The sequence below is a fragment of the Anser anser genome (genome assembly GCF_964211835.1).
Source record: "Anser anser genome assembly, chromosome: 5".
Taxonomy (NCBI): Eukaryota; Metazoa; Chordata; class Aves; order Anseriformes; family Anatidae; genus Anser; species Anser anser.
The window spans coordinates 43327173-43352993 of record NC_139725.1 but is presented as its reverse complement, the minus strand read 5'-3'; the positions used below and the strand labels follow the sequence as shown (position 1 = coordinate 43352993).

General features: G+C 42.8%; 1 protein-coding gene and 1 long non-coding RNA gene across 14 annotated transcripts in view; one reads left to right on the top strand and one right to left on the bottom strand.

The window, feature by feature from the left end:
- Window positions 1–98: 98 nt before the first annotated feature.
- On the top strand, window positions 99–16405 carry LOC310900089. Of its 3 annotated transcripts, none has more exons than XR_014584828.1 (2): window positions 99–432; window positions 885–16405. It is a non-coding gene; the product is annotated as an uncharacterized lncRNA (long non-coding RNA). The 3 variants fall into 3 exon arrangements; XR_014584829.1 differs by having other exon boundaries at window positions 99–636; XR_014584830.1 differs by having other exon boundaries at window positions 99–718.
- Window positions 14643–25821, bottom strand: part of GPATCH2L (G-patch domain containing 2 like) — a 39662-nt gene continuing 28483 nt past the window's right edge. For all 11 annotated transcript variants that reach the window (XM_083837421.1, XM_083837422.1, XM_083837420.1 and 8 more), the window contains one exon: window positions 14643–22634. In XM_083837421.1, coding sequence (XP_083693547.1) covers window positions 22462–22634 — 173 coding nt within the window. In that variant the 3' untranslated portion in view covers window positions 14643–22461. The remainder of the gene's footprint in view (window positions 22635–25821) is intronic.

Below are 25821 nucleotides of genomic sequence, written 5' to 3'. Positions count from 1 at the left end.
GGCCCTGAGATCACTGACCGTCGCAGGATCCCGCATGCAGCAGCCAGCAGGTGGAAGAACCAAAGAGCAGCTGAAGTCCCAGCTGTGCCACGCTCACCTATGTGATGCACGCTCCGAAGTCACCTCCTCCCGCAGACATCCCTTCACTGGGTGTTTCTCATGCAGGAGGGCAGAGCCCAGCGCTGGGCTGCAGGAGCCAGCCACGATGAGAGTCAACCAGCTGTGGCTGCTCATTTACAGGTTAAAGAGGAGACCTCCAGCGCAGCCAGAGGCAGGAGGCAGCAGGGACCTGGCGAAGCACTCCCCTTTCTGCTCCCTCTCGAGCGGTTCTGTGGGCGATTACTCCGGAGCACCCAGCCATACCGAAATCAATAAACAATTTCTACGCAGCTCGGAGGACTTTGCCACACTTAATAAAAGTCTCCAGGCACAGTTACGGCTTCATTTCACCTTAACGTCTTCTTTAACTGCCCCTGCTTTTCAAGATCAATTAGAAGCACGTGCAAAGAGAATAAAAACAAAACAACAACAAAAAACAACGGGAAAAAAACAGATGCAAGGTCAGCTAGGCAGCCCAGCTCTCCTCCTCCCCTCACCACTCTCCTAAGGGGCACGTGTAAATACAGGGACTGACAGGTAACTCATACCCATTACAGCCCCTGGTTCTGGGCACAGACCAGCACAAGACCAGCCTTATTTCCGAGAGCTGGGCTATCTGGTAAGACTCAGCTGAGCCTGTAGGAGAAACCTTTGTTCCCTGAAATTTCAGGGCAAATTCAGGACCCCATAACAATTCCGAATACAAAGGGTTGGTTTTAACTCTACCTATCCTTGAAAGGGATACAGCACAGGCACCTTTGAACAGGTCTTTGTCTTGTCCTCAGGTGATTCCAGTCTCACTATCACAACCGTGCCTTGGCTTCTGATGAGACATCCAGAACCCCGCCACTGAATCATCCTCGATACCCCAGCAACTGACAAGAGGGAAGGGGTAATGATGGGTAACTTCCTTTAACAGGAACTGGGGGCAACTAACTGCATTTTGGCCTCTCCTCCAACCTTGCAAATTAGGGTACTAATATTGCTTTGATGTTATGTATTCAGGTTGAATGTATTATAAAGAGTTGTGTTTTTTTGTTGTTGTTTTGCTTTTTGTTTTGTAATGACTGCAATAGCTGGTTCTGCACCTGGGACATAAGCTCTTGCACAAACCATAGGACAGTGACTTTGTGGAGGACCTGGCCCATGCACCCAACCTGCAGTCCCTAAGAGGCTCCTCGAGTCCAAATGCTTCTTCAGATAGAACCCAGAGTCCCTGCCCTCGCTTTGCTGAGCCTGCTGGCCACCATGGCTATTCAGTCAATATCAGCTGAACCAACTCCATCATCATTTTGCAACATTTTAGACCTATGAAAATTAAGATTAAACAGCTCCATGCCCCTGACGTCACCACTGCCTTCAGTCCTTTAACCAAAACTGTACAGTACAAACTGACTGAAATCATTAAAACTCACCAATTCTTCTAATTGCTGCAGGAATCAGCAAGGGAGTATCTTGTTTGCACTCATCCCATCAGACATGGGAAGGAGTCAGCAGAGAGAAACCCTGGGCAAGCAGCCCAGGGGGGCTGAGCCATCCAGAAAAGACACTGCGGAACTGCCTCCACTTGGTAGCGTTAGCCCAGGAAGTACTATTCCCAGAGGTAATAGTTTGGCCTCCTAGATTGCTGTTAGAGAAATGGATCCTCCCACTGAAAGCACAGCTTGAGAGCACGAAGCATGGGGACTGCAGAAAGCAGGACACGACTTACCACCATGCCACTGTCACCAGGAAAGCATCTCCCCAGCTGAGGCCTCAATTCATAAGTGCATCTATACTGAGCGTGGGTCTCCTATTATGCCTCTTTCACAGGAGCAAAGAGCAAAAGGGAGGAAGCTTGGGGACAGGCAGACACCGCTCTCCAGCTGGCTCCCACTGCTTTGGTATGGCACACAGAGAACTAGATGCACGCATGCAGTCATTGCAGCAGTCTGGCTTTTGGGATGAAAAAAATCCACACAGTGGATAACGAAGTAAGGTGATATAAAGAGCAAAACTTCACTCAGCTTTCAATCCAAATCATATTTCCCTGATAATATCTCCAAAATGTGGGCTGTGCTCCCCAAAGAGATCTCTATTCCAAACACATCTACTTAATATCTTGGTTCCTCTTCTTGCCTATACATGCCTTCAGACACCCATCTTTCCTGTTACCTTTCAGTGTGCCTTAGCTGGTATCTTGGGATGCCCTGGCTCAGTTTCTGAAAACTAAGAACCTGTCAAGAATTCACCAATCTCTCTTTTTTTGCATTTTTATTTCACACTGATGTCATCACAGATCAATTGTCACCCTCTCTTTTATTAACTGTGGCCTACACCTTGTCTCTGCTTGGACAGTACAATCTCTGGACAATAAATGCTCCTATTCAAGGCCTGTAAAGCATCAGGGTCAGCTAGACTTCAGTATTGAACAGAACCTTCTAGGGACTACAGTACTATAGAAAGGGAGTTTACAATGACCTACCAGGCTACAGCGATCGCTCAGGGTATCACCTTTGTTGATGGATTGCTTTGCTAAAAAAACACTCCTTACACCTCCCAAATATAAGCACAACTTTTCCAGGAGGCCACCCAGTGACTGATCTTCACATTATCCTTGGTGAAGGAGTTTAAAGCTCTTCAGCCACCACTCACTGGACACCATGCAGATTTCTCTGCATGCTCACCATGAAAACTTCAAAATAACCCAAGTACACATCAGATAGAGTGAAGCACTTCAAAACAGGTTATGCAAACCTGCACCTGGTTATATCCTCATAATTTGAGGCCCCTTAGAGAACACTGAGATCGCCAATATATTAAAGAACACATCAGAAACTAATAGGGTGTTAAATATTTCCAACTGCGAAGAGCTTACATGGCTGGAAGGAGACAGCTCCAGTAAAAGTCTGTATGCTGCGTTACCAGCCTTCAGCAAGAACTGTGATTTTCTTGCTTGCACTATTTTACAGGCTGTTCAAGGCTAAAGAAAATTTAGCTTTATTATTTAAACATGAAATATCTCAGTGATACCCTGTGATAGCAAACTGGTCTTCCTCTTTAATATTTAATTTGTAGAGTGGTTCTACAGCCTTTACTAGTGTGGGGGTACATGGCAGGGCCCAGAAACCATGACCTACAATGGAACATAGCACAAACAGCCACATCTATAAAATCACAGAAAAATACTCTGAGTAACTCCTGGTTTGGCTGGGAGCATTTGGGAGGAAGAGAATGGGGCTAGACAGAACGGACATGGAGGCCAAATAATGAAGACCCCAAACTTGTCACTTACGTGGAGTCACGAAAAACCATCACTTGAAACAATAGAATTCAGTCAAAGTATCACCAAGACAAAGGTGACTTGACATCCCTGACAAAGAAGGGAAGAGACCTCTTAAACCAACAGCTAAGGTGTTTGGAGTCAGAAGGGAACTTTATGCTCCACAGACATGATACTATATATTTATTACACATCAATTTATATCTACATAGAAAGAACAAGTAAGAAGCAAGGTAATCTCCCAGGCTGTGACAAAGCTAGCTTTCTATTTAGAATCCATAACACCACAAATAAAAGAAAGTGCACAGCATTTTCAGAACTGCCCAAGTCTTCTCACCTGTGCATTCAACCCTGTTATGTACACGTACAGTACGGCTGCAAGTAATCTGATTTTTTTTTAATTTTTTTTTTCTCCAATGACCAAACACATGGCTACATGCAAGCAAGACCAGGAGTTAACCATTAGTATTAACAACACCTTGCCTCGACAGATGTAAAACCTCTTTTAATGACCTGATTCTATGAGCACATAAAAGCAAGATCCTCCAGAAGACAGGTAAGAAGCTATTAATCACACACTGTACAAATCAACTAATGTTGTTCAAGGATGAGACCTATCATGGTTGAAGCAACCTTTCTTTTTTGGAATAAGCAAGCACCTTTCTATGGTACTGCCCATATGATGGTTTCCCTATTCAACAGAAAACCTGTCTCAGAGCTGAGTGACCAAGGATCCTTATCAGGATGGGAATTTATATCTAGTAGGATGTCTAAATGGATATGGCAGATAGGAAAATATGAAGATCTTTTTGCATGTGAATGCACATCTTAATTGACCAGGCGTGCTTGGGGCTTTTTCCTTTTTTTTTTTCTTTTTTTTTCTTTTTTTCTTTTTAAATGGTAGTCATTTCTCTTCAGGCCTTCAGGACTCCAGACCATTTAGTGTAGCCAAACTGAATAAAAACCAATTCATAATGATCTGTCATAATACTGTGCCAGGATATGAGGAAATGGACCAAATAGTTTCCCAAAGGGAGATTTATGTTGGAAGGGGAATGGTAGAAAACATGAACCAAGCCTAAGCTTCTGAATATTGTGTTGCGTCCCCTGAGCACAAGAGGGAAATGGAGGGACAGCTTAAGAAACATATCCCTCTACCCTGATCCCTCTACTGCTGGCAAGGCTGGGATTTTATACAGGAAAGAAGAGAGAACTAAAAGAAGGGTCTGGAATAGAAAAGATCAGAGCTCTTTTTCCCTTTGTCAACGTGACAGCCCTAAGGACCCAACAAAGGAATGTATCGGCTTGTCTTCCCCTGTTAAAGATCACTTGAGCTGTGGCGTTTTACTGCACCCTTCCATCCAACTGGATCACCTCCAGTGACACTTATTCTTCAATTAACAGGAGGAAGGATTTAATGCAGGAATGCCCTCATGCTGCTGCCTTGCCAGAGGTGCATGAAGCACTCCAGGACGCCAAGAGGCCTGACAAATACACAATCCTTTGGGATAAGCTCTTTTGTACCTTTTTTTGGGCTGATGTGCTCTCACAACTGAAGTGGAAATGCTAACCAGCAAAACAGGTCATTGCAGCATGTGAAAATGAGAACATTCTGCCCAGTGAACCAGCCTGCTTTAGGCCTTCCCTAGACAAAGATATACGGTCAAATCTCAGGTTCTTTCCAAAAATCTAGGAGCAGACAGGGTAACTGCATTTGCATCCCTGACAATTACTCAGCACAGCCCACCCCTGCCTTGGATGACAACAGCATTGCCCTGGACCACCTCCCCACGAGCACACAGGGGCTGGGGCGCCGGGGTCCCTCTTGCACTGCTGAGGGACACCAGCACCACAGCTGGGCGCACCCAGGGGTGCAGAGCTCAACCCGTGCTGAAGCATCAGCAGCACCCTCAGAGGATGAGCATGGCCTGGCTGCCCTGGGAATATAGCAGGCAGGAGGATACAAAGATCTTCTGGGATTTGAATGCACATCTAAATAAACCAGGCCTGTTCGGGGCCTTTTTTTTCCCCTTCCTTATTTTAAAAGGTAGTTATTCCTCTTCTCGCCCTCAGGATTCCGAGTATTTCAGCATTGTCCATGTGACTAGCTTTCCTCCACCCCATTTACTAAAAGTGGACAAGAAGAAAAACTGTCTGTGCTCACCAGGGATGGATTTGTAAAGCTGGGGGACAGGGCAAGCTGAAAGCTGGTTGTTGATATGACTGTGAACGTGAGGGAGGGCTCAAGAGACACAAAGGTGCAAAAGAATGATCAGCGTGTCCCTCATTCAGAGACAAGTTTCTCACTCCTGTTATTTCCTCACTGGCCATCTTGTCCTTTTTTAGTGAGCACTTAGCAAGCTTCCCCGTCAACCAGCCTTAAGCCTCCCTCCCTTTCTCAAGTGGCAGCCTGCTGTAGGAGGCAGCCGCCTCACCAGGCAGCAATACATGGTGGAGAGAAAATTCCTGTAAGCAGCTTCCTTGTGACTGAAGCAGCAACCTTGACCAGTCACTTCAGAGCCCCGTTACATCCATAATGATACTGTCTCCACCTTTCCCTTCCCCCCAGCATGAAAGATGAGTGGTTGTGTGGAACGAGTCCCCGAGCTGTGATGGGAATCCGTCTCGCTTGGCTGCAAAAAATATATATATCCTGGTATGGCTGTGATGAATCCTTTCATTATTCATCTGCAATTGCCCTGCTACTGCTGCTGTTCCGTTCTCTCTCTCTCTCTTTCTTTTATAAATAAAAATGGAAACAGATTAATGACAAATGTTGACAGTGATTGCTTTTAAGCAGCCACACCTGAACGTGGGCTGTAGGAGAGGAGCAGTGTCACAGCAACATCGGAGGGATGGGAAGACCAGGAAAGACTAAGCAAGAGATGGGAAAAGATAAAGATGCTCACTCCCAGTGGGCTAGATGAGCAGTGACCGGAGCAGAGCATCTTTCTGGTGGTGATGACCTCAATTTGCTCCAACAAGCAAGCTCTGGATTACCAGAGCTACGTATCCAAAATACCTAAAATAACTAGCAGCAGCCATTTGTGCTGTTAAAGATTCCTGGAGAAATGCTTGCAGAAGCTCCACCAGATTATTGACAGGATGAAATGGCAACGCACAGAGACGCAGTCACACACAGCAGACCCCAGCGATGAACAAATACCTGAGAATCCTGCTCATCCCACTCTTCTCCTGGAGACCAGAGAACATCAAAGCCCTAGCTGGTGCAGCCCCTGAACCCCTGAAGCCACTTGTGTCCTGGGAATGTGGCTTGGACAGGCACAGGCAGCCTGTGACCGGTCAGGCCACAGGCGAACAGTGACTGAGAGCATCCAACAGAGACAAACCTGGCCTCGTGACACCCTTCCCTGTCCACTCCCACTGCATCAAGGAACATACCAAGTCCTTTACTCAAGCAACACTCCAGGAAGCTGCATTAATTATTCCCAGTTAATATTTCACTTCTTTATTGAAGAAAGGACAGGTGAGGAAGAGAAGCTGCAGAGGTGGTATCCAGGCCTTTGAGAAAGAACAATTGACTCCCTTTATTTTTACTTCAGATCCTCACAGCCATTCTGAGCAGATGGGCTGCAGGTGGCAAATTGCTCTCAAGATGCTGCCTTCTCACAACCAAACTGCACGCATCCTGGCGCACCATCTCCTGATCCATACTTCAAGTTCTCTCTACAGACAAGGGGAAGACCTGACTTCCAAAAGGGCCAACTGCTCAGCGTCCCACACACTGCTGCAGCATTGCAGCCATTGCACGTGCCTTAGTATTTAGCCCAGATGTTGCCCTTCAGACCTTCTAGGTGCTGTGTACACAACCCCTGCTCAATGGAATCAATCTTCTCTCCCCCACGGGAGGGACAGAAGTCATTCTCTTGTCCTTCACACCTACTATACTATTACCCAAACCAGCAAGGGATCTAGAGGTTATGTTCATGTTTTTCCATTCTTCTCTTTGCTTTTTATCTCCTCCTCCTCCACATACAGATTGAGTTCTCTTATCATTGATGTATGTCTCTCTACCCCATGATCATCTCCAGCAACTGTAGTCTCCTCCTCTAGGTCCCACACTTCCTACCTTGAACACCACCTATCCACCCAAAGATACCATCTCTGCTAAAAGAATCCTCCAAACCATTTCCATGGCTAGCTCACCTCTGATTACACCCTCTAGCTGGCTCCTTATTCCCATCAAACAGTTTGGCATCACATTTGAGACCAGAGATGTGCATGGACACATTGCTGTTTGCTCCTTGCCAGCCTCCCACTTAAATAAAATCATTTTCGTTCTTCCCTCAGAATTGCTCCTGCTCTTCTGTGCCAAGCCACCCTCCTGTCCTCCTCAAAGCTGCTCACACTGCTCCTTGGACTTCTTTCAACAGCAGCTAATGCAAGACATTACAGCACAGGAGCCTGTGCCAACACCCAGCGCACAAACAAAGACCAGATACATGAGAAGAGGGAACACACCGTCGGCATTTAATAACGAACACTAATTGCAAACAGGGGGATGGAGTTCTCCATCCCTGTTCTCTCGGCAGCCAGAAGCCATCTGAGCCAAGCGACATGACCACAATCCAGGACCTGCTCGTTGCTGAATAGACCCTGCTCAGCAGCTGCCACCAGCCTGCTCGGTGTCTGACCGATCCACTGGACAGCCCCTTGGAGCCTTCCTCGTGTCCCACCAGTGCAAGGACACAGAAATACAAGGCCCTTAGGCAACTTCAAAAGCTTTTGGGGCCTGCTGCAGATTCACTCTGCAGTACTTGTGAAGTTCTAACTTTCCTGACCCTCTGGTTTTCTTGAGAAGATTGCTGTACAACCCCTCCCAGGACACTGCGGAGCACGCTGTTTGTAGGCCGCAACATCTCAGAGCCTCTACTGAAAGCGGCTGCAGAGGACAGTACGCTTCTTTAGTAACATTCTTGTTCACCAGAAAGGCTGTTCTCATCACACGCCTTCTTAGATCAGAGAGATGCCAAGAGGTTTTCATCGTTTTGTCCCATCGCCCACTACTCCATGCAGATAAACAAATCACCCCTCAGGAAGCGATCCACCTCAAGGCCACTTTGGATTCTCTAAAACAGACAATCCCCCTTCAGCCATAATCCCTTTTTTAGGCAGCATATGCAGTTGTCTCACAGGAAATGTCCCATCTTACCTTTTTATGGTGCAAAAACCCATACGGAACACCCGAAGAGGAGCACAGTTCCTGGCGAGGCAGTTCCATGTGACTTTACAGCCCCCACAAAGCACCTCTTGCAGCCTTAGGCTGTGTGGAGTTGCCATGAGCTGCTGAATCCCTTGAGAACACGGGGTAGTGGGCACAAGTCTGTGAGTGACTGCACCAAAGTTAGAAGCTTAGTGCTGCCAGTTGGGTGAGTCTCCCTCCTTCACACTCTTCTTTCCCAGGCCTTTCCCCCAGAGCCCGCCCACCTTCCAAGCCCCAGTCCTGCCCTCATGCCTTGTATTGCCTCTGGCACTCCTCACACACATCAGTTGAGCCAGATCAACTGATTAAACCAGGAGAAAACAAGTTTTTGTTTTTGTTGGTCTTGTTGTTTGAATTTTTGTTCCCTTTTAGTTAGTCTCCTGGTAGGGGGTTAATGCAACTCAGAGGTGTCCAAGGAGTTCAAGGATATCACAGCCAGGCACAGGAAGACGATGGGGTGGAAATGGAAGGAGGCGGCTTCCCTGTTCAGATGCGATGAACTGCTTACCTCACCCCATGGCATTTGCACCCTGTATTTTCAATGAAGAATATAATGTCCCTAAAAGTACAGCCAACTGCGAAGACTTTGCAGAATAAGAAAGTAGCAGCAAAATGGAAGGTCAGCACCCTTCCAAGTTTCTGTATGCTGTAGGGTTTCAGCTCCCACAGACATTCAAGATGTTGGAAACCCTCTGAGTGCACTGCAGCTGAACTCACCATCCCAATCTATCCACCTGCCTATTCAGTCCTACACATGCTACACACTGCTGTAGTCCTCACTGCTCTTCTAGGTTGATTTTAACCTCTTCTCTCTCTCAGTCCCCCTCAGTATCCATCCCTCTCCTCAGGCTCTGGGCCAGTAGTTGCATAGTTACTGGTGGAGTTATTGAGGACAGCACCAAGAGAGAGTTTCAGCTTTTGCCTTGCCTTAGGAACTCTTTTACTAGTTTTGATGATGTTTTTCAAACGAACACCCTGCATTAACCCACATGAGATTTCAGGCTCACCAGCGCTGACCAGATTTGCACTCTGTGGAAAGACAGAAGATCTGGGGTCTACTGACCTTCACACCACATTGCAAAGTCCACCTTTCATTCAAGCTTAGGCTCTTCATGTCATCTCATTAAACCTAAGTAATAGGATATAGTATTCATATGGATATAAACTGCACAAGCAAAGGCCTAGTCCGGCCTCTCTTTTTCTTCCTTATCCTGCCCCTTGTGTCTCACAGCTTCACCCCTTTGCCCTTGTTCTGACTCTTTCCTGATCCTCCCATCAGGTGACAATTTGAATTTTAAAGCCATTTACACTCCAAAAGGGGCATAATCAGATTTTTATCCCATACTTTTCTGATGTGACTTTTTTATTATGACATCAAGTACTGACCCATAATAAGGATGTAAATGCCCACTTTAATGTCTATTACCCATATCTGCAGATGCATATAAAATTATAGTATCATCACATAACTACATATTAACCTCTTGAGCTCCATGACAGACAAGCTCTCCAGGGAACACTGTATTCCAATTTCCAATTACCAGCAGCAGTTCAGTGACAAGCAGTAGAAGTTGTACTCATCCATACCGCAAACACTCAAGGTGCTCGCAGAATGACAGAGAACTCACATTCTGAATACACCAGGTATGGTGTTTTCAGTTCCCAGCTTTTTGTGACAAGAATTTGAGTCCTTCCCATGAACAAGTACCACAGTTACATTTAAGTATACATACAGGTGTGATGTAGCTTACCCAAAATCAATTTGTGGGTTTCAGCAGAGCTGCATCTGAGTCACACGGCAGTGCACAGTCATCTCTTTACACACAAGGAGTAGCGGAGAGAGCATAAGGTGTACAGCAACACTACGTGTCATCTCTTATGCCTCTGAAGAGCAAAACATGCACTTTGCTCAGAAAGTACCCATTTAGCACAGGTGTAAAGGTGCAGTGTGTGAGCAAGGGATGATGTGGTCCACAATGCTTTATTGCATGAATCAGGATACCACAAGCGCAGCTACCTGTCCCATCTCAAGGTGGTATTTGTGGAAATTCAAGGAAATTGAGACATTTCTGATTTTTCAGGTTAAAGGCATCTGCTTACATCAGGAATTGGGTGTTCATCTGTGAACAGAGCCTGTGAACCACATCTGAAACAAGAATCATAGAATGGCTTGGGTTGGAAGGGACTATGAAGATCATCTAACTCCAATCCCCCTGCCATGGGCAGGGATTCCACCCACTGGATCAGGTTGGCCAAGGCCCCATCCAGCCTGGCCTTGAACTCCTCCAGGAATAGGGCATCCACAGCTTCTCTCAGCAACCTGTTCCAGTGCCTCACCACCCTTACAGTGAAGAATTTCCTCATAGTGTCTAATCTAAATCCTCTTTTAGTTTAAGACCATTCCCCCTTGTCTTGTCATTATCTACCCAAGCATAGAGTCCTTCCCCATCTTTTTTGTAAGACCCCTTTAAGAATCCTACAAAAACTTGCAGGAGGGGTTTTTGTTTGCTTGTTTTTAAAGAAAAGGGGAAAAAATGAAAAAGTTATTAATTTCTCTACAAGACTTAAACCTGAGAATCAAAGTAGAGAACAGAACAAAACGCAGGAGAGGCAAAAGTTAATGCTGCTTTTCTTAATACTTTTCCCCTTCGTTTTCTGATACAGCTCAGTCAGATAATTGATTGTGGTTCCAAAGATGGTCTCTGACCTTATGGCAGAAATATGAACAAAGACTTCCCATATTTTAACTCTCTACTAAACTGGGCACTGACAGGCAGCCTACCATTTGTTAAAAAACAGCTGGTTTTTGCACTGTATAGTCATTGCTTTAGAGTTTGGGGATGAGAATCAGAAGGCAACACTTGAAGTGTCAGTGCAAGACATGTCAACAGTCATATCGTCCTGTGGTGTTCAGGTAAAAGTATATGCAGTGCAACTGCTCAAGACCAAGTTTTCACCTACCTATTGCTCTTCTTCAAGTCATAGTGGACAACCTATTTCAAAGTAGATCTTCTATGAAACCACGCACTTGGGCTGTCCTTTCCTTTCCAATTCATTTCAAAACTAGGAATCATAGATATTTACAGAGAGAAAACATATTTTGGGAAGCTATTATATCCTGTAAGAAAGCTCCAACACAAAGTGAATACATACCAAAAATCCCTAGCTTAAAAATAAATTTTATATATGTATAATAAATATATGTATATATATACACACACACATTTATGTATGCATAATTTTATATATGTATGTACACATATCTGGTTACAGATACAAATACTCAAAAGTGAAGAAATGAACTGCCATCCTAATTCATCCCTCTGCACATATGCATTGCCATAACATCAAATCAAACGAGCACACAGTTTATTTTCTATGAACTCCAGCCTCATACAGAGCACAGAATGCACACCTCTAGGGAGGCGAGGTCTGAGAAGTCTGAGAACTGAAGGAGATTGGGTCTGACTATCTGCCGCTAAAGACAGAAAGAACAAAGACTGAAACTGTCAAAACAAAGTTCTTGTGATGAAAACAATTGACCACCAGCCCTGGAGAGATGCCTGCCTGCCACCTCTCTGATGCCTGAGAAGCAAGAGAGAGACTCCAACGAGGAGCACAGTGATCCTCACCTCGTTGGTACGTTGTGGCTGGATTTCCAGAAGCTCTGAGCACTCACAGCTGCCGTAGGAAATTGATTTGAATCTACAAAAGGTTACAAAGTAAGCCATTCCAAATTGCCCATTCCTTGGTACCTCATCTTGGGCCCCCCCAAAATCAGAGAGAATCCCTATTTTTTGTTTCAGTCATTCTGCATTCATCTATAAAATAAGGGTGACAATCGTACCCAAATTCCTAGCACATAAATAAACCCATTAACATTTTAAGCTACTACAAGCAGGAGGCACCCCGAAGAGACTAACAAGGATCGATGGAATTGGAGCCTGGTTCATCATGGAAGCATGAGATTTCCACTTTTTCTTTCTTTCTTTTGTTAAATAATGTGCTTTGCTTAAATGTCTAAATGAATGGAAACCCAGGAAGCGTGTGTCTTGCAGTCATGCAGCATCCCCAGTGATGTGGTCAGGAGGATGGGAAATGCCACCAGCCCCAGGGTAGCCCCATGGCAGTCCCTGCGCTGGTTGAGTGCATGGCCATGACAGCCCTACATCATCCCACGGGAATCCAAGAGGACCAGCAAGGGAGAAAAAGCACATGAAAGCTCACCTTGCTGCTGATTTCTATAGGCAACTTTTGTGGTGACACTGGAAAGACAGGAAAGAAATCACAGGATTTCTTTCACTCACCACACAACGCCCGGCATCAAGAGCATCTTCACCTCTGGCTTTCTCAAAACAGCAATGTGTGTTTCCCCAGGGAAAGGGGGAACGAAGGGGAAATCCACACATTTGCAAAGTATGTGGTGAAGCAGGATGAGGAAGACTCCTAAGGCAAGGTTGGTGAACCTTTCAGGGAGAGTTCTCCAAGTAGAGCTCTTCCAATACATTGCAATTTTAAAGGTGTTCTGCAAAATCCATGTGTTTCATCTTCCTAATGGCAGCACCTCCTGACTAAAGTATGCCTAAGTCTGCTCTTGTTCTCATCTTTAGATATGTCCCTGTTACTCTCCAATAGTACTGAATGAAATGAATGTCCCTTAGCCTTTTGAAACTCTATATACTACTTTATACAACTTTTCATTAAAAAATTAAGTAACTGCTGTTACTGAAAAATTAGTTTACTTTGGTAGAGAACAAATTTTATACTCCCAGATTTGAACTACCATTTATTTAGCTGTGTGAAATCCTCCATGAGCACATAGTAAGTCTACCTGTATTTATTTGTAGTTTCAGGTGATTCTCTGAGCTGGAAAATGATAAAACAAACATGGTCTGAAAAACACCAGTAGAAGATAAAAACCAACGCTTGGATGGGACCACACAGCCAGCCCGCCTACTGAAGTTACCATCCACTCTTCAAACTTGCATGTAAAACTAAGGGTATGTGGAAAAAAAAAAAAATCAGCTTAAAAAAAAAAAAGACATCCCAATTATCAAATGAAATGCTTCATTACAAAGAAAAAATGTGGGTAGGTGGAATACATCTGACTCTTTTTGACTGTTACCCACAGCTCACCATATTTGTCAAATTGGGGCACATCCTGTAAGACAATCTGTTCTTAAGAGCTCTTCTCACCTTCCTCCCAACAAAAATCAGCACATTTGACCAGAAACACTTCCCAGTTCCCAGAGGTGTGGCTTGCAGATTAGAGAGAAAAAAATACCATTTTTAAAAATTGGAAAACAAAACAAATAAAAAAGACACACATAATATTGACAACTTGAAGCAGTTTCCAAAAGATCTTGATCTTTGTTTAAAAGCATTCAATCAGCTTGGGTTCTAATTTTTCACAATATATTCATGGGAACAGTTAATGTAGAAGGAGCCCTACTTCCACAAGTACGTATAGCTATCAATTTGGGGACAAAAATACATGCAAGAGAAAATTCAAAGTCCACTGCTCATTTGATCTTTGAAGCCACTGCTACCATAGTTTAAAAAAAAAAAAGAAAAAGAGTGAGGCTAATCAATCTTAAAAGGATGTTAGTGTTGGCAAAATGAATGGATGTCCATTAAAATATCAATTGGAACTGACCTACTCATTTAAATGAAACCCTTTTTGGGACTGGGTAGATCTGAAGTGGTGACTTGGAAGTGAGAGACTACTTAAGAAACTCTGGAATCTTTTCAAACTCCAAACAGGGAGCATCACAATTGCCTAGAGATGACATCATAACAAACTGGGAAACAAAATCATTGCAAAAAAAAAAAAAGGACATAAGTGAGTTACCTCAAATCCTTGACTTGAGTTTGCAATTCAAAGGAAAAAAGCATAGTAGCTTCCTACAGACCCTCAGCTAACAGCTTATATTTAAGAAAACTGTCAAGGAAGCATGCAAATTATGGACATCGAAGTTCTGTAAATCTACTTGGATGTCACTGTACCTTCTCTTTTCCCACTTTCAACTGTTTGCTTTGTATCAGATACAACAATTCTTTCATAAATTGATTTATTTCCAGTTTTTATAATCAGAACAGAGATTCTGAAAGACCCTTGTTCAGAGAATACATGTTTAAGACAAAATAATACAAGCAAGAATCTTATTTACATGTTACCCCCAAAACAGAGTCCTAAGAATCCAGAGTCTATTAAACAGTTAAATCTTATGACCACTTACAACATTTGTGACATGTACAATGTGGCTCTTTAAAGGTTTTGAGCAGTAGACCTGTTTGTGAACTCACTCTAGGTAAGCTGTCTGGGACCGAAGGAAGCTAGACTGAAACTGATGGCTTTGGCTAACTGTCTGGTGTCATCAGACTTGAAAGAAAACTTGAAGGCTTCAGCAGTGCCTAGGGGCTCAAGTCAGGCCAGACCAGTCTCAGCTCATGGCACTCACACACCATGCTGGACAACAAGAGGTGCTGGCATGAGACATTAACACTACGTCCAGGACTTGGGGTTTGATTCATAAAATGGGTTAGGTTGGAAGGGACCTTAAAGATCTAAGCAACAATTCGAATGTGGCACTATTCCTTCACTATATTTCACATTTATTTTAGAACAAAGATAGCATGATGCATTTTAAAGCTGCACTCCACAAGGTCACTGCTCCCTAATGTTAGAGCATAGACTACCAGAAAAGCGCTTCCTCCAGTCACAGCATCTCCTCTCAGATGAGTGCAGCACAACTCTTCCACAGGGAGAAACCTCCCATCTTGCTCTTTTGGTGTGATAGTGAAAGCTAAAGGCCACCACAGAGACACTCCTATTGAGAAGCATCTTCTTTTAATGCCACAGAAAAGAGGCAGCCATATTGCTAGAGTAGGTAAGAAAGATATTGCTTTTTTTTTTTTTGGCAACTATCCTATCAGGGTAATAAGCCCACCAATGCTCTTCCTCACTTGTCTCCAATTCCAGTGCAATGTTCACACAGCTGAATGAAAGAACTGAGACAGTCGCTGAAGCTAAGCATGAACATGGTGAATGCCACCCTGAAACAGCAGCCAGTACAGCAAGAACGAGGAAGTCCTCACCAAGGAGCATCTTCCACTGAGTGATCATGCGTCTCAGGATTGCACAATTGTATGTCATTGTACTACTCAGAAATCAACAAGCACGCAGAAAAGATGCATCATTTCAGATGGCAGAGGTAATTTTTTCTCACCTTTGCACCTTCCCATGCAAATTTCAAGACAATTTTTGGTAACACCACAGAACTTTCACCACCATGGTTTTTCTCTCTGTTTGACAAAAGACTTCCCATTTTTCAACAGATCTTTACAATGTAGAAAAAAAGCCAGACTTCTTCTCCAACATTCTAAACCAGAAGCAACTCTTGTTTCATGGAGACAGTAAAATTGACTGGAAAATCCTATAAAATTGACCATTCATTGACTTTTAGATGCCTCTGTATTTATCTCAGTGGTTTATATTTGGCTATAACACTCTTTCCAGGAAGCTGCTGCTGTCTTCAAACCAAAGCCTGAAGATACAAAGAACCTACAGTTTCCACAGTGCTTTGTTCCATGGTTAATTTGTCCTCACCGTTCAAACCTCACACCCTGTTTCTACCTTGAATTCATTTGACTTTGGCTTCCAGCTTATTTTTACGCCCATCTGCTCAAGATGTGAAATGCTTTATTTCCTGGTATTTCCACTTCCATAGGGGACTTTCTACTATACAGGCAAGCCATCTCTGATCCTCTTCTGATAAAACCAAAGAGACTAAGCTCTTAAGTATTCTGAATTATAAAATCTGTTAGTCCAAAATTGCACTGTAATACAGCTAAAGAAACATGGCGCATTTCAGAATAATAATAATAATAAAAAAGATTATTCTTATTTCTAGGAGTCTGTGCATAGAAAAGCAGCTATAAGAACTTTAGATTGAGTCTGCTGCCTCCATACCAGCGTTATGGTAGTGCTACGGCAGTGTTTGAGCAGCAAGGATTAACATGATGTTTGGTTATATGAATATATGAAGGCTGAATAGCAACAGGCAAGCAAGTTTTCCTGCTTCTGTAAAGAATACTGTGTGCAGACACTAGAACTGAATGCAGATGAATGTGGAATACTGGGTACTTTCATGCAGGAATGGAATTAAAAGGCTGAATGACAAGTTTTATAGTTTGAAGCTTATGAATAATGACTTACATGTGTTAATGGATTACAAGTACTCGTTGACTGTGTATAGCTAGTTATACAAGGCAAAGAAGCCCAGTTGTAAAGGAAGAATAGGACTTCTCAAGCTTGCTGGAAAAAAAGCATAGCAAGAAACAGTGTCAGGATGATGATATCTAGGAAAAGAACTATTCCAAGAGAAGATGCAATTTCCTTATAGGGAAGGCAATTAATAATAAAAATGACTACCAAGGAAGATGAGTTACTCCTTACTTGAAGCTTCTGAAGTCAGATTACTTATCATTCTAAAAATATAATTAAATCCAGTTGCAGGATACCATTGCTAAAAGGTTCACAAAAGCTTTCTCCAGCCTTGAAGAAAGTTTAAGTCTTTTTTGTTACTTGGCACTGTGGCTAAGAGAATGTAAAAGGGAGGTCTCACTATCTAATTCCTTTGTTCTCAGGTACCCCCTAGACATCCAAACCTGGCCACTGTGAGACAGAATACAAGCCAAGGTAGACAAACCTTCAGCCTGACCCAGTGCAGCCTTCCTTATGCTGTTCATCCCATTCCTTCAGAGGTTACAAGGAAAAGAGGACAGCTTTGCAAAACCCTGATCATCCTCATAATACTGACAGCTCTGCTTTAAGACAATGAATACACTGGGTCACACATGCAGGGGTCAGCAATACTTTTTCCAATTATCTTCTGCAGATATATATATTTTGCATCTTTCTTTGATATAAAAGAAGCTGTTCCGGTCCATTTTCTACTCCTACCAATTCTTTGAGTTGGTGCAAGAATTCTCTTTCTGGGTATGCCAGTTGGCACACTCTTCTCAACACACTGAAGTCACACTAACAGCCAGGTCTGCACTTGGGAAGGAATTTTACCTGCATTAAAATTGTGATGTACATTGAGGGTTCCCTATGTCTCCACAACACAAGTCTGTATGTTACCTGATTGAGGGCTCCAGGAACTGGTGACAGTTCAGTCTCACATGCCTGTGAGTCAGTTTACTTCCTTAAACAATGAGATGCTTTGGTATAGTTAAGAGGCTACATTCTCTCTCTATGCCAAGTTCTGTCCTTGTAGTGAGTAAAAATTAATGGCCTAAGAATCTTGTCTTGCCTTCTGTAAAGCAAGTAGCCCCTTATGTTTTATACTCTAAGAAACTTTACTGCATTTTAAGGTACAAAAGCAGGATGTCTCCAATGCAAACACAAACTGGAACAGAAAGCAGTATCACAGTGAGAGCAGAATTTTGCCCTCCTTTGATATTCTCCTAAAATAGTATTACTACTATAACCAATACTCCTACTGAAGTGCATTTTCTGAACAAATGACTGGTAGCAGCCTTCGCTTTTGTTTCACTGAAATTTTTCTGGTTAACAAACTGTTCCTGAAGACAACAAAGTTCTTATCCACTTTACCTAATTTCTTTTCAGTTTCCAGGCACATACACTGGTTTCTGCAGCATGTTCTTTCTTCAGTGCAGAGGGGGATTACAGTGTTAAAAAAAAAAAGACACAAAACCACTCTCATTGTTGCCCTTCCACCTATTTCCCTTCTCATCCTCTGCCCACTGAGCAGCTGTCCACAACATCCACAAAGTAACAGCATGAGCTTCTGCAATTTGAAGGACAGCACTAACCATCTCAATGTCATTATTCAGGAATGCTAGCAAGACACACCTCTGCACAGCACAATCATGAAGCTAATCTATCATTCGGTAGCACTACTCCCAGCCTCTGAGTTTCTCTCCAACTACTGTTTTGCTGCCTTCTTCACTCTTTACTGCACCTTATCTTAAAATCGTAAATCCATTCTTTTAATTTGCACCTCTCCAGTACCTACTAAACTGGAACTTAAGCCTCACTAGAGCTCATTGGAACTACTAGAAACATGCAAAGAACAACTACTTAAATGTGTTCCTCCCAGCTCTTTCTCTTCCACTAAATGTGCACCTTCTTGCCACACATACGCAAAATTCTTTTTGCATAAGAATGTCATTATGAGCTGGTCTCCATAATCTTTGAAAACCTGCAGAAATCGCATGATGTGACAGGGCAAAAGGGCAGTATATCGTGCCTCTTTCTAAAAAGGCATTGAGGACCACCTGGGGAATGACAGACGAGTGAACCTTACCTCAGTCCCTCGTAAGTTTCTGGAGCAAGTTCTGGAAGCCATTTCCAAGTATCCAAAGGACAAGAAGGTGACTAGGAAGAGGCAGCCATATTTAACGAGGGAAAATCATACCTATTAATCTGACTGCCTTCTAGGATGAAATGACAAGCTCTGTGAATGAGCGGAAGGCAGTAGATGCTGCTTACGTGGACCTTAGCAAGCCTCTTGTTGCAGTCTCTTAAAGCATCCTCACAGCCAAGTTGGGGAGCTATGGACTGGACGCAGCTCAGTAAGAAAGGTCAGCAAGACACTGGCTGAACTGTCAGGCTCAAAGAATAATGAACAGTGGTTTGAAGTGTACATGGCGGCAAGTTATGAGAAGCATGCCTCAGAAGACAATACTGGGATCGATGCTGTTCAGCATCTTCATAATGATGTGGAGAACAGAACAGAGCATACCCTCAAGGAGAACAGGAAAAAATGCTGTATACAGGGGGAGCTGCTGATACGATAGAGGGTGGTGATACCACCCAAAGGGACCTTGACAGACTGAGCAGACAGAATCCTCCTAAATTCCAACCAAGGTAGATGCAGATTCTTGTACCTGGGACAGGTTTAAGGAACCTGCCTTGGAGGAAAAGAGATGAAGCAACGTACCTAGTTCATTCATTTAAGAATGCTGCAAATATTCAAAACTGAATGAAGCTACTGAAGTATGAAGATGAATTTAGATAAACACCCTGGAGGAACAAGATGAAACATGACATGTGATTCATATAGCTTGTCTGCCAGTCAGGAGAATCAAATTTGGTTGAGAGCCTGACTGACCTACAAATGGATTCCAACATAGAAATAGGAAAGACAGGGAAGCTACAAATTTAAGTCTCCAAGCACTTCCAGGAAGCTGCCATAGCCGGAAGCATGATTAATCAAGACAAGGCCTGCTATAGTTACTCTTCAGTAGCACAACAGGTACATTCAACCTTTAAAGGCAAGGAGGACCTCCTAGGAAGCTTACAACCTTACGGCTTACTCAGATGAACAGTGCTACTGACCTCAATAGGAAAATCTGATGATAATTTATCTTTCACTAACCCCAGAGAAAAATCATGTGAAGTCTGGTGTCCTTCCTCCCAAGAAGGAGATGAAGGCTGTCGATTCCCTAACACCTCTTGTAAAGGTTTTAAACTGTCCTGCCACCACAAAAGGAACAGTAATGCTCTGACGAATACTTAGAATATATCTTGCTGTATCAGAATTGTTCTAAAAAAGGGCAACATAGAAGATCAGATTTTAAAATTTCAACCAAATGCTTGGTAACTGGAATGAGTCTGTTAAATAGACTCAAACCAAGAGCGGTTGTGGAAGAGCCTTCATGAGATAAACACTGAATTGCACAAATGCTCTTTCAGGGGACCACTCTCTGCAAGTTGGGTTACAAAACTCTAAACCAAAAATTTATTTGCCAGCTGTCAGCAGAATGCGACCACCATTGCCTTCACTGTGCTCACAAGTACAAGATAGACAATTGACTACTTTTCAGGTTTCCTTCCTCTTTATAAATTCTAGATCACAGGCCCTCCAAGTGTTGAGACTTTGTCCACTACCTCTCAAGCATCACTGAGCCAAGTGCTCCAAGTACAAAATAAGACAATCCAAGGGCTACTTTAAAACAGGAACACTCCTCATTCCACAAAGCCTTCACTGCTTGTCCCATAAGCCAAACTGACCTCTGTACACCTTTGGCAAGGTAAAAAGGCTTTCCCTGTTCTAAATAGTTCTAAAATGTACCACTAAAAAGAAATAATATTTTGAGGGGGATTTGCATGGGCAGATCTGACAGTTTGCTTGGGCTGCAAAATACAAATCCAATTTGGATCTCTCCCCAAGAATAAGTAGGTATTAGGGGATCAGACACAGGCCGTTGTGTCTGTAATATAACTGTATTTGTCAATCATGATTTAGACTGAGCCGTTCAATTTTTTGTTTTGAATATGTTATGACCATTTAGCATATTAATACATAATTAAATATAAAACACTGCCTTATAGCTTTGAAATCAAATCTGTCCCTCAGCTATTTGATTTATAAGGGAGAGGCAAACACTGTAAAACCACTAAAAACACTGCAAAAACCAGTAAAAACAGTGCTAACTTCACCTCCACATTCAAAATGAATTTTACGAGCTTCAGTTGTCCTGTCTGGAAGCTCCACCCAGAGAGAAAAGCAAAAGTAATTGCGTGCATACAAATATATCCTATTTTTAAAGGACTTGGGAACCCATGAGGCCACTGGCCCTTTGACACATGCTATACAGGTATATATCCTAAAAATTTAGCCCAAAATAAACTCCAGGCAGAGTAACTCAATAAAAGTACGCGTAATGCGATCAAGAATAGATGAAAAAGAGGGGAGAAATCACTATCCGTATATTTTGCAAGAGAGAAGGTAACAGAGGACCAAGTGAAAGCATTACAAAGAGAACAGAATCTCTTCTGTGTATGCTGCAGAGTAAAATACAATCAACAGCAGGTGGAGACACCTCCAACAGATAGAGCAGACAATACTTTTTTGAAGGGAGGGAGAACATTAGACAGAAGTGGTCTGATCAGCACCAAGAAGGCTTTGAACACAAGTGACACTTTAAATGTTTTTTGTTGTTGTTGTTGTTCAGTTACATGGTAATTTTGATGGAAAATGTCCTGGGAAATGCAGACAGTCTCTTTTGAAGTTAAACACTGAGAAACAGAAGTTTGGTATAACCTCTACCATACTTGAAGGATATTCGAGGGCCCAGGTTCCTTTCCATGACACCAGCTTGCACATTTATGTCCAAGTGGTTCTTCCAAATCCTTATCCAGTAGGAGATTTAGGAAAGAACATGCAATACACAAAGCAAGATGAAAGACATTCAGAACAAGGAAGAAGGAAATGGATCGTGCTGTCAGTGAGCCTGGGGCAATTTCTGAATGGACAAGCACTGTATTTGCTTCACTAGAAGCAACATGGTTTGAGTTCATTCACACATTGCCTAAAAACATTCTGCTACTACAGAATTCAGGTTCCATGTTTCATCTTGTTAGCATTCCCTCCCCTAATTCCCCAGTCAAGAAATCTTCAATGGCCTTGGAGAAAGCAGGGGAAGGACTTTTGCCTCTTTGAGCGGCAGGGGGTACTTTCACACAGAAAATGCCAAATGCAGCAAATAAGCAACATGTCCATGGGTGAATATAGATCAAGATCTGAAAATCCAAAAGATTCTGTATACAACCCAGCACATAGGAGCTGGCATCAGGGAAGGAGATGAATGCATAATAAATACAGCAATAGCAAGAACAGTTTAAAAAGTCACTGCAGTCCCAACACTGATTACCTTTTTTTAAACACAGATTCACAAACATCGTTTAGATATGTGGGGCACGCAGATCTATCTGGATGATGGCACACATCACGTGCCAGTACTGAAGATATCACTACTGCCAAACAAGATGTTTGATGAAGACATACACCAGAGTCAAACACTTCCAAAATCCTGCAAGCTTTTACAGTTGCAATGGTTTCTTTTAGCTGTATCCGGGGCTCTTCTCTGGCGGCATTTTAAAAAAGTTAGTGGAGGGAGCAATAGTGGCTTTCTCAGCTGCTGGTATTTTCCCTGTCCACTCAGAGTTCTGGGATCTCAGGGATGTTGTTGCTGGTAGGTCTGACTCTGCAGCATCCGTGTGCACAGATAAAGTCGCTGGAATATAAAATTGCAGGAAAAGGGGAACAGAGGAAGAGAATAGGAAAAGGAGATTAAAAAAAACAAGTTAGAACAAGTGATTTCACGGCAAACTCCTCATATATATCATTACTTATACGAGGGTGTTATTGATTGAGTTCCTGCAAGTTCTGTCCCCTCCAAATTCTTTTGAAATACAGGTTCTTGATAGCATTAGCATCCTTGCCCTGATGATTCCCACATTTAGAATTCCAAGCTACCAGTCCACTAAGCGGTTCCCTTAGTCAGAGTTCCTATTGAAAATCAACAAGTCTCTGAAAGCTTGACAATTTTCAAGGTTGAAAAGCTCAGTTAAAGAAGAGAATTGGTCACCACCAATACCAGTGGTACCATGAACCTCCACATATACCCAACATGGTAAATCAGCCTATTAGAACAAGAAGCTACTTGGCTAAGATAGGCTGGAATCCATTCTCATTTTCTCAATACAAACACTGCTTCAAAATGGGACAGGCTATAATTATCGGGAAGGATTTGCAGATCCACAGCTCAACCAAACAGTAACCCAAATTTCTAGAACAACTGCAAGAAAACCTAGAAATATGACGGTTTGCTCCCATTCTCAGTATACTGAATCATGAGCAGAATAATGTAATAGCTGTTTGTTTTTATTACAAGCTGCTTCTGCTGCTCTGTAGTGGATGAAGGATAAAGAGGCCATAATAAGCCTCAACTAGAGGACTGACTGCTTTGAAGTTTAAATAAAAAAAATAGTATCAATGGCTGAGGTTCCACACTCAGTAGACCTGGAACCCAACAGTCTTGCTCCTGCAAATCCAAAAGAGTGAGTCATTTCCACACAACTACAACAACACAGCTGATAACAGTATATGCTGTGTTTTACTTGTAGCCCATTGATTTCCTCCATCTGAACATGCAAAAAAAGAAAAAGTAAGCAAAAGCCCTTAAACTAATAATCACCACCGATATTACACTAAGGACCTTCACTAACAGCCTCCCCACTTGGGCTCTTCATCCTTGATCAAAGAAAAAAATACAGGCTTCTTATTATGGGGTGCCATCACAGCATGGCAAAGAGCGAATGTATTATCAAGAAATAAAGGGCAAAATTCACTAAATTGCCACTACTCAGACTGTTCTCTAATACGCAGTTTCAGAAGCAGTTGTTACCTTTTAGAATTTTTTGAATTATTTTACAAGTATGAACGCACGTCAAGACAGACAAAATCTATTTATGAGGATTTTTCGTCCAGACTCCCCACTGCAGTACCTGAATAAGATGTGAGTTACCACACGCACTGCTACGTGTATAGGTGACTGAAGCACACAACTGCTGAACACCTCAGTGGAAAGCTGGACAACCGTTCACTATATACGTCATGACCATCTATACTTGTGGTCTGCTCTGACAAATGGAAGACAGATGTGACAATCTTCATGAGATCCCTTTCAAGCTAGAGAATAACTACAATGAGAAGGAAGTTTTAAAAAGTATTTCTCAAACAAGCTCTTCTATGCCCCAGGGGACATTATTCCAAATATATCTCACTGAAGCTGAGCCTAACTGAACACAAGGACACTATCCTTGTGTTTTGAAGCCCCTAGCCTTAGATCACTGAAAGTCTGAAGGATTTTTATCACCACAGACTTTCCTCTTCCGTAGGCATGGTTGTTGGTCAATAAATTGGATGAATTTTTCATCTAATCCAGCACAGCCAGTCTTTCTCACAGCCAGATTTTCTTATTCTACTGCCAAACTACACCAATCAGACTTTTGTTCTTGCTTTGTGGAAGCTTCATGCTTTAGGGCTCACACACTGCTGAATCATGCAGCACAGACAGCACTAACTTTAATTTTCAATATCTCTCAACACTTGCATGTGACAACTTATTTTTGGTAGTAACAGTCACTCCCTGACATGCAAGTGAATTTTGAATTTTCTGACATTTTTTTTTGTTGCTCTCAACATTCAGGCCTTTTTCCAAAATGTTATTCTTCAACCACAGCTGTGGTATTTAGGCTAATTAGTCTCAAAGGGTGGACAAATAATGGAAGTTTAATGCTATAACAATAGAGACCTAGGCACTTCTGCTACAACAATACATGTTTTTTGATGTTTACACAAAGGTCTCTAACAAAGCATCCTTTACCAGAACCCATAACTACTGTCATAAAAGCATGTGAGAAGACATGGAATAAACCTAGTTTGGTTGGCTCCCAAATAAACCTATCTCCAGCTCCCTTCTCTCACTCCTGCAATTAGAAGTGAGCCAGCATCCACATCTCATATTCCTTTTATTAGCATCTTCTGATTTCAGCCAAATTCAACTCAAAACTTTCAGTGGATGGCGGTGGCGGGGGAAGCGACAGGGGAAGATTTGTAGCTGCATGTTTAAGAAAGAAGCTAAATTCATCACAATGACAGGGGAGAATGTTGGCAGAGATTTGAGCTATTTATTCTTTTAGGAAAATCCTATAAAGAATGACATGAGGAAGCCTCTATCTGCAGTCTTGTTCATCACAGTAGTGAGGAGTCCGATAACAGATGTATGCAGTAGCGTGATTTAGTGCCGGGAGCTGGCCCCTGATGTGTATTAATACAGCGGCAAAGCGGAACGAGCCCCTCTTCATCACTCATCTCTATAAAAGAGGTGGAATCCGAGATGGCCCGATGTTCGGCAGAGCAAGCCCATTTGTTCTGCTGACTGATGGAGCCAGCTCAGGCTGTGTCCTTCACCTCCATGGGGCACTCAGGTTGCAAAAAAGGAGATCACTGAAGCAGGACCTGGTCAACAAGTGAGACGGGAGCAGTTGGACTCAGCTAAGAATCTATTTAAAAGTGAAAAAATCCAACACTGTGTACGCCTGCAGTGACAGTCATTGGCTTGCGTTCTGATTCACCCATGTTTCATATTTTGAAAAAGGAATAAGACACCACAAACAGAGCCTCTGTAGTGAGAAAATGAGGCTGCCATGATTCCTCAGTGACAGGGGAATTCAGGGTAGGACATTTATGTAGAGATGAGTAGGTGTATACAAGGCAGAAAAAATCTATATCTGCCTCACCAATGTCTAACAAGTCTAAGAGGCTTCAGTTAATTCTACATTACTGCAGAGTAATCCTGGGTTATTTCTTCAGGCATTTAGTCATTCTGCAGTCAGATCACCTTCAATGGAAATAAT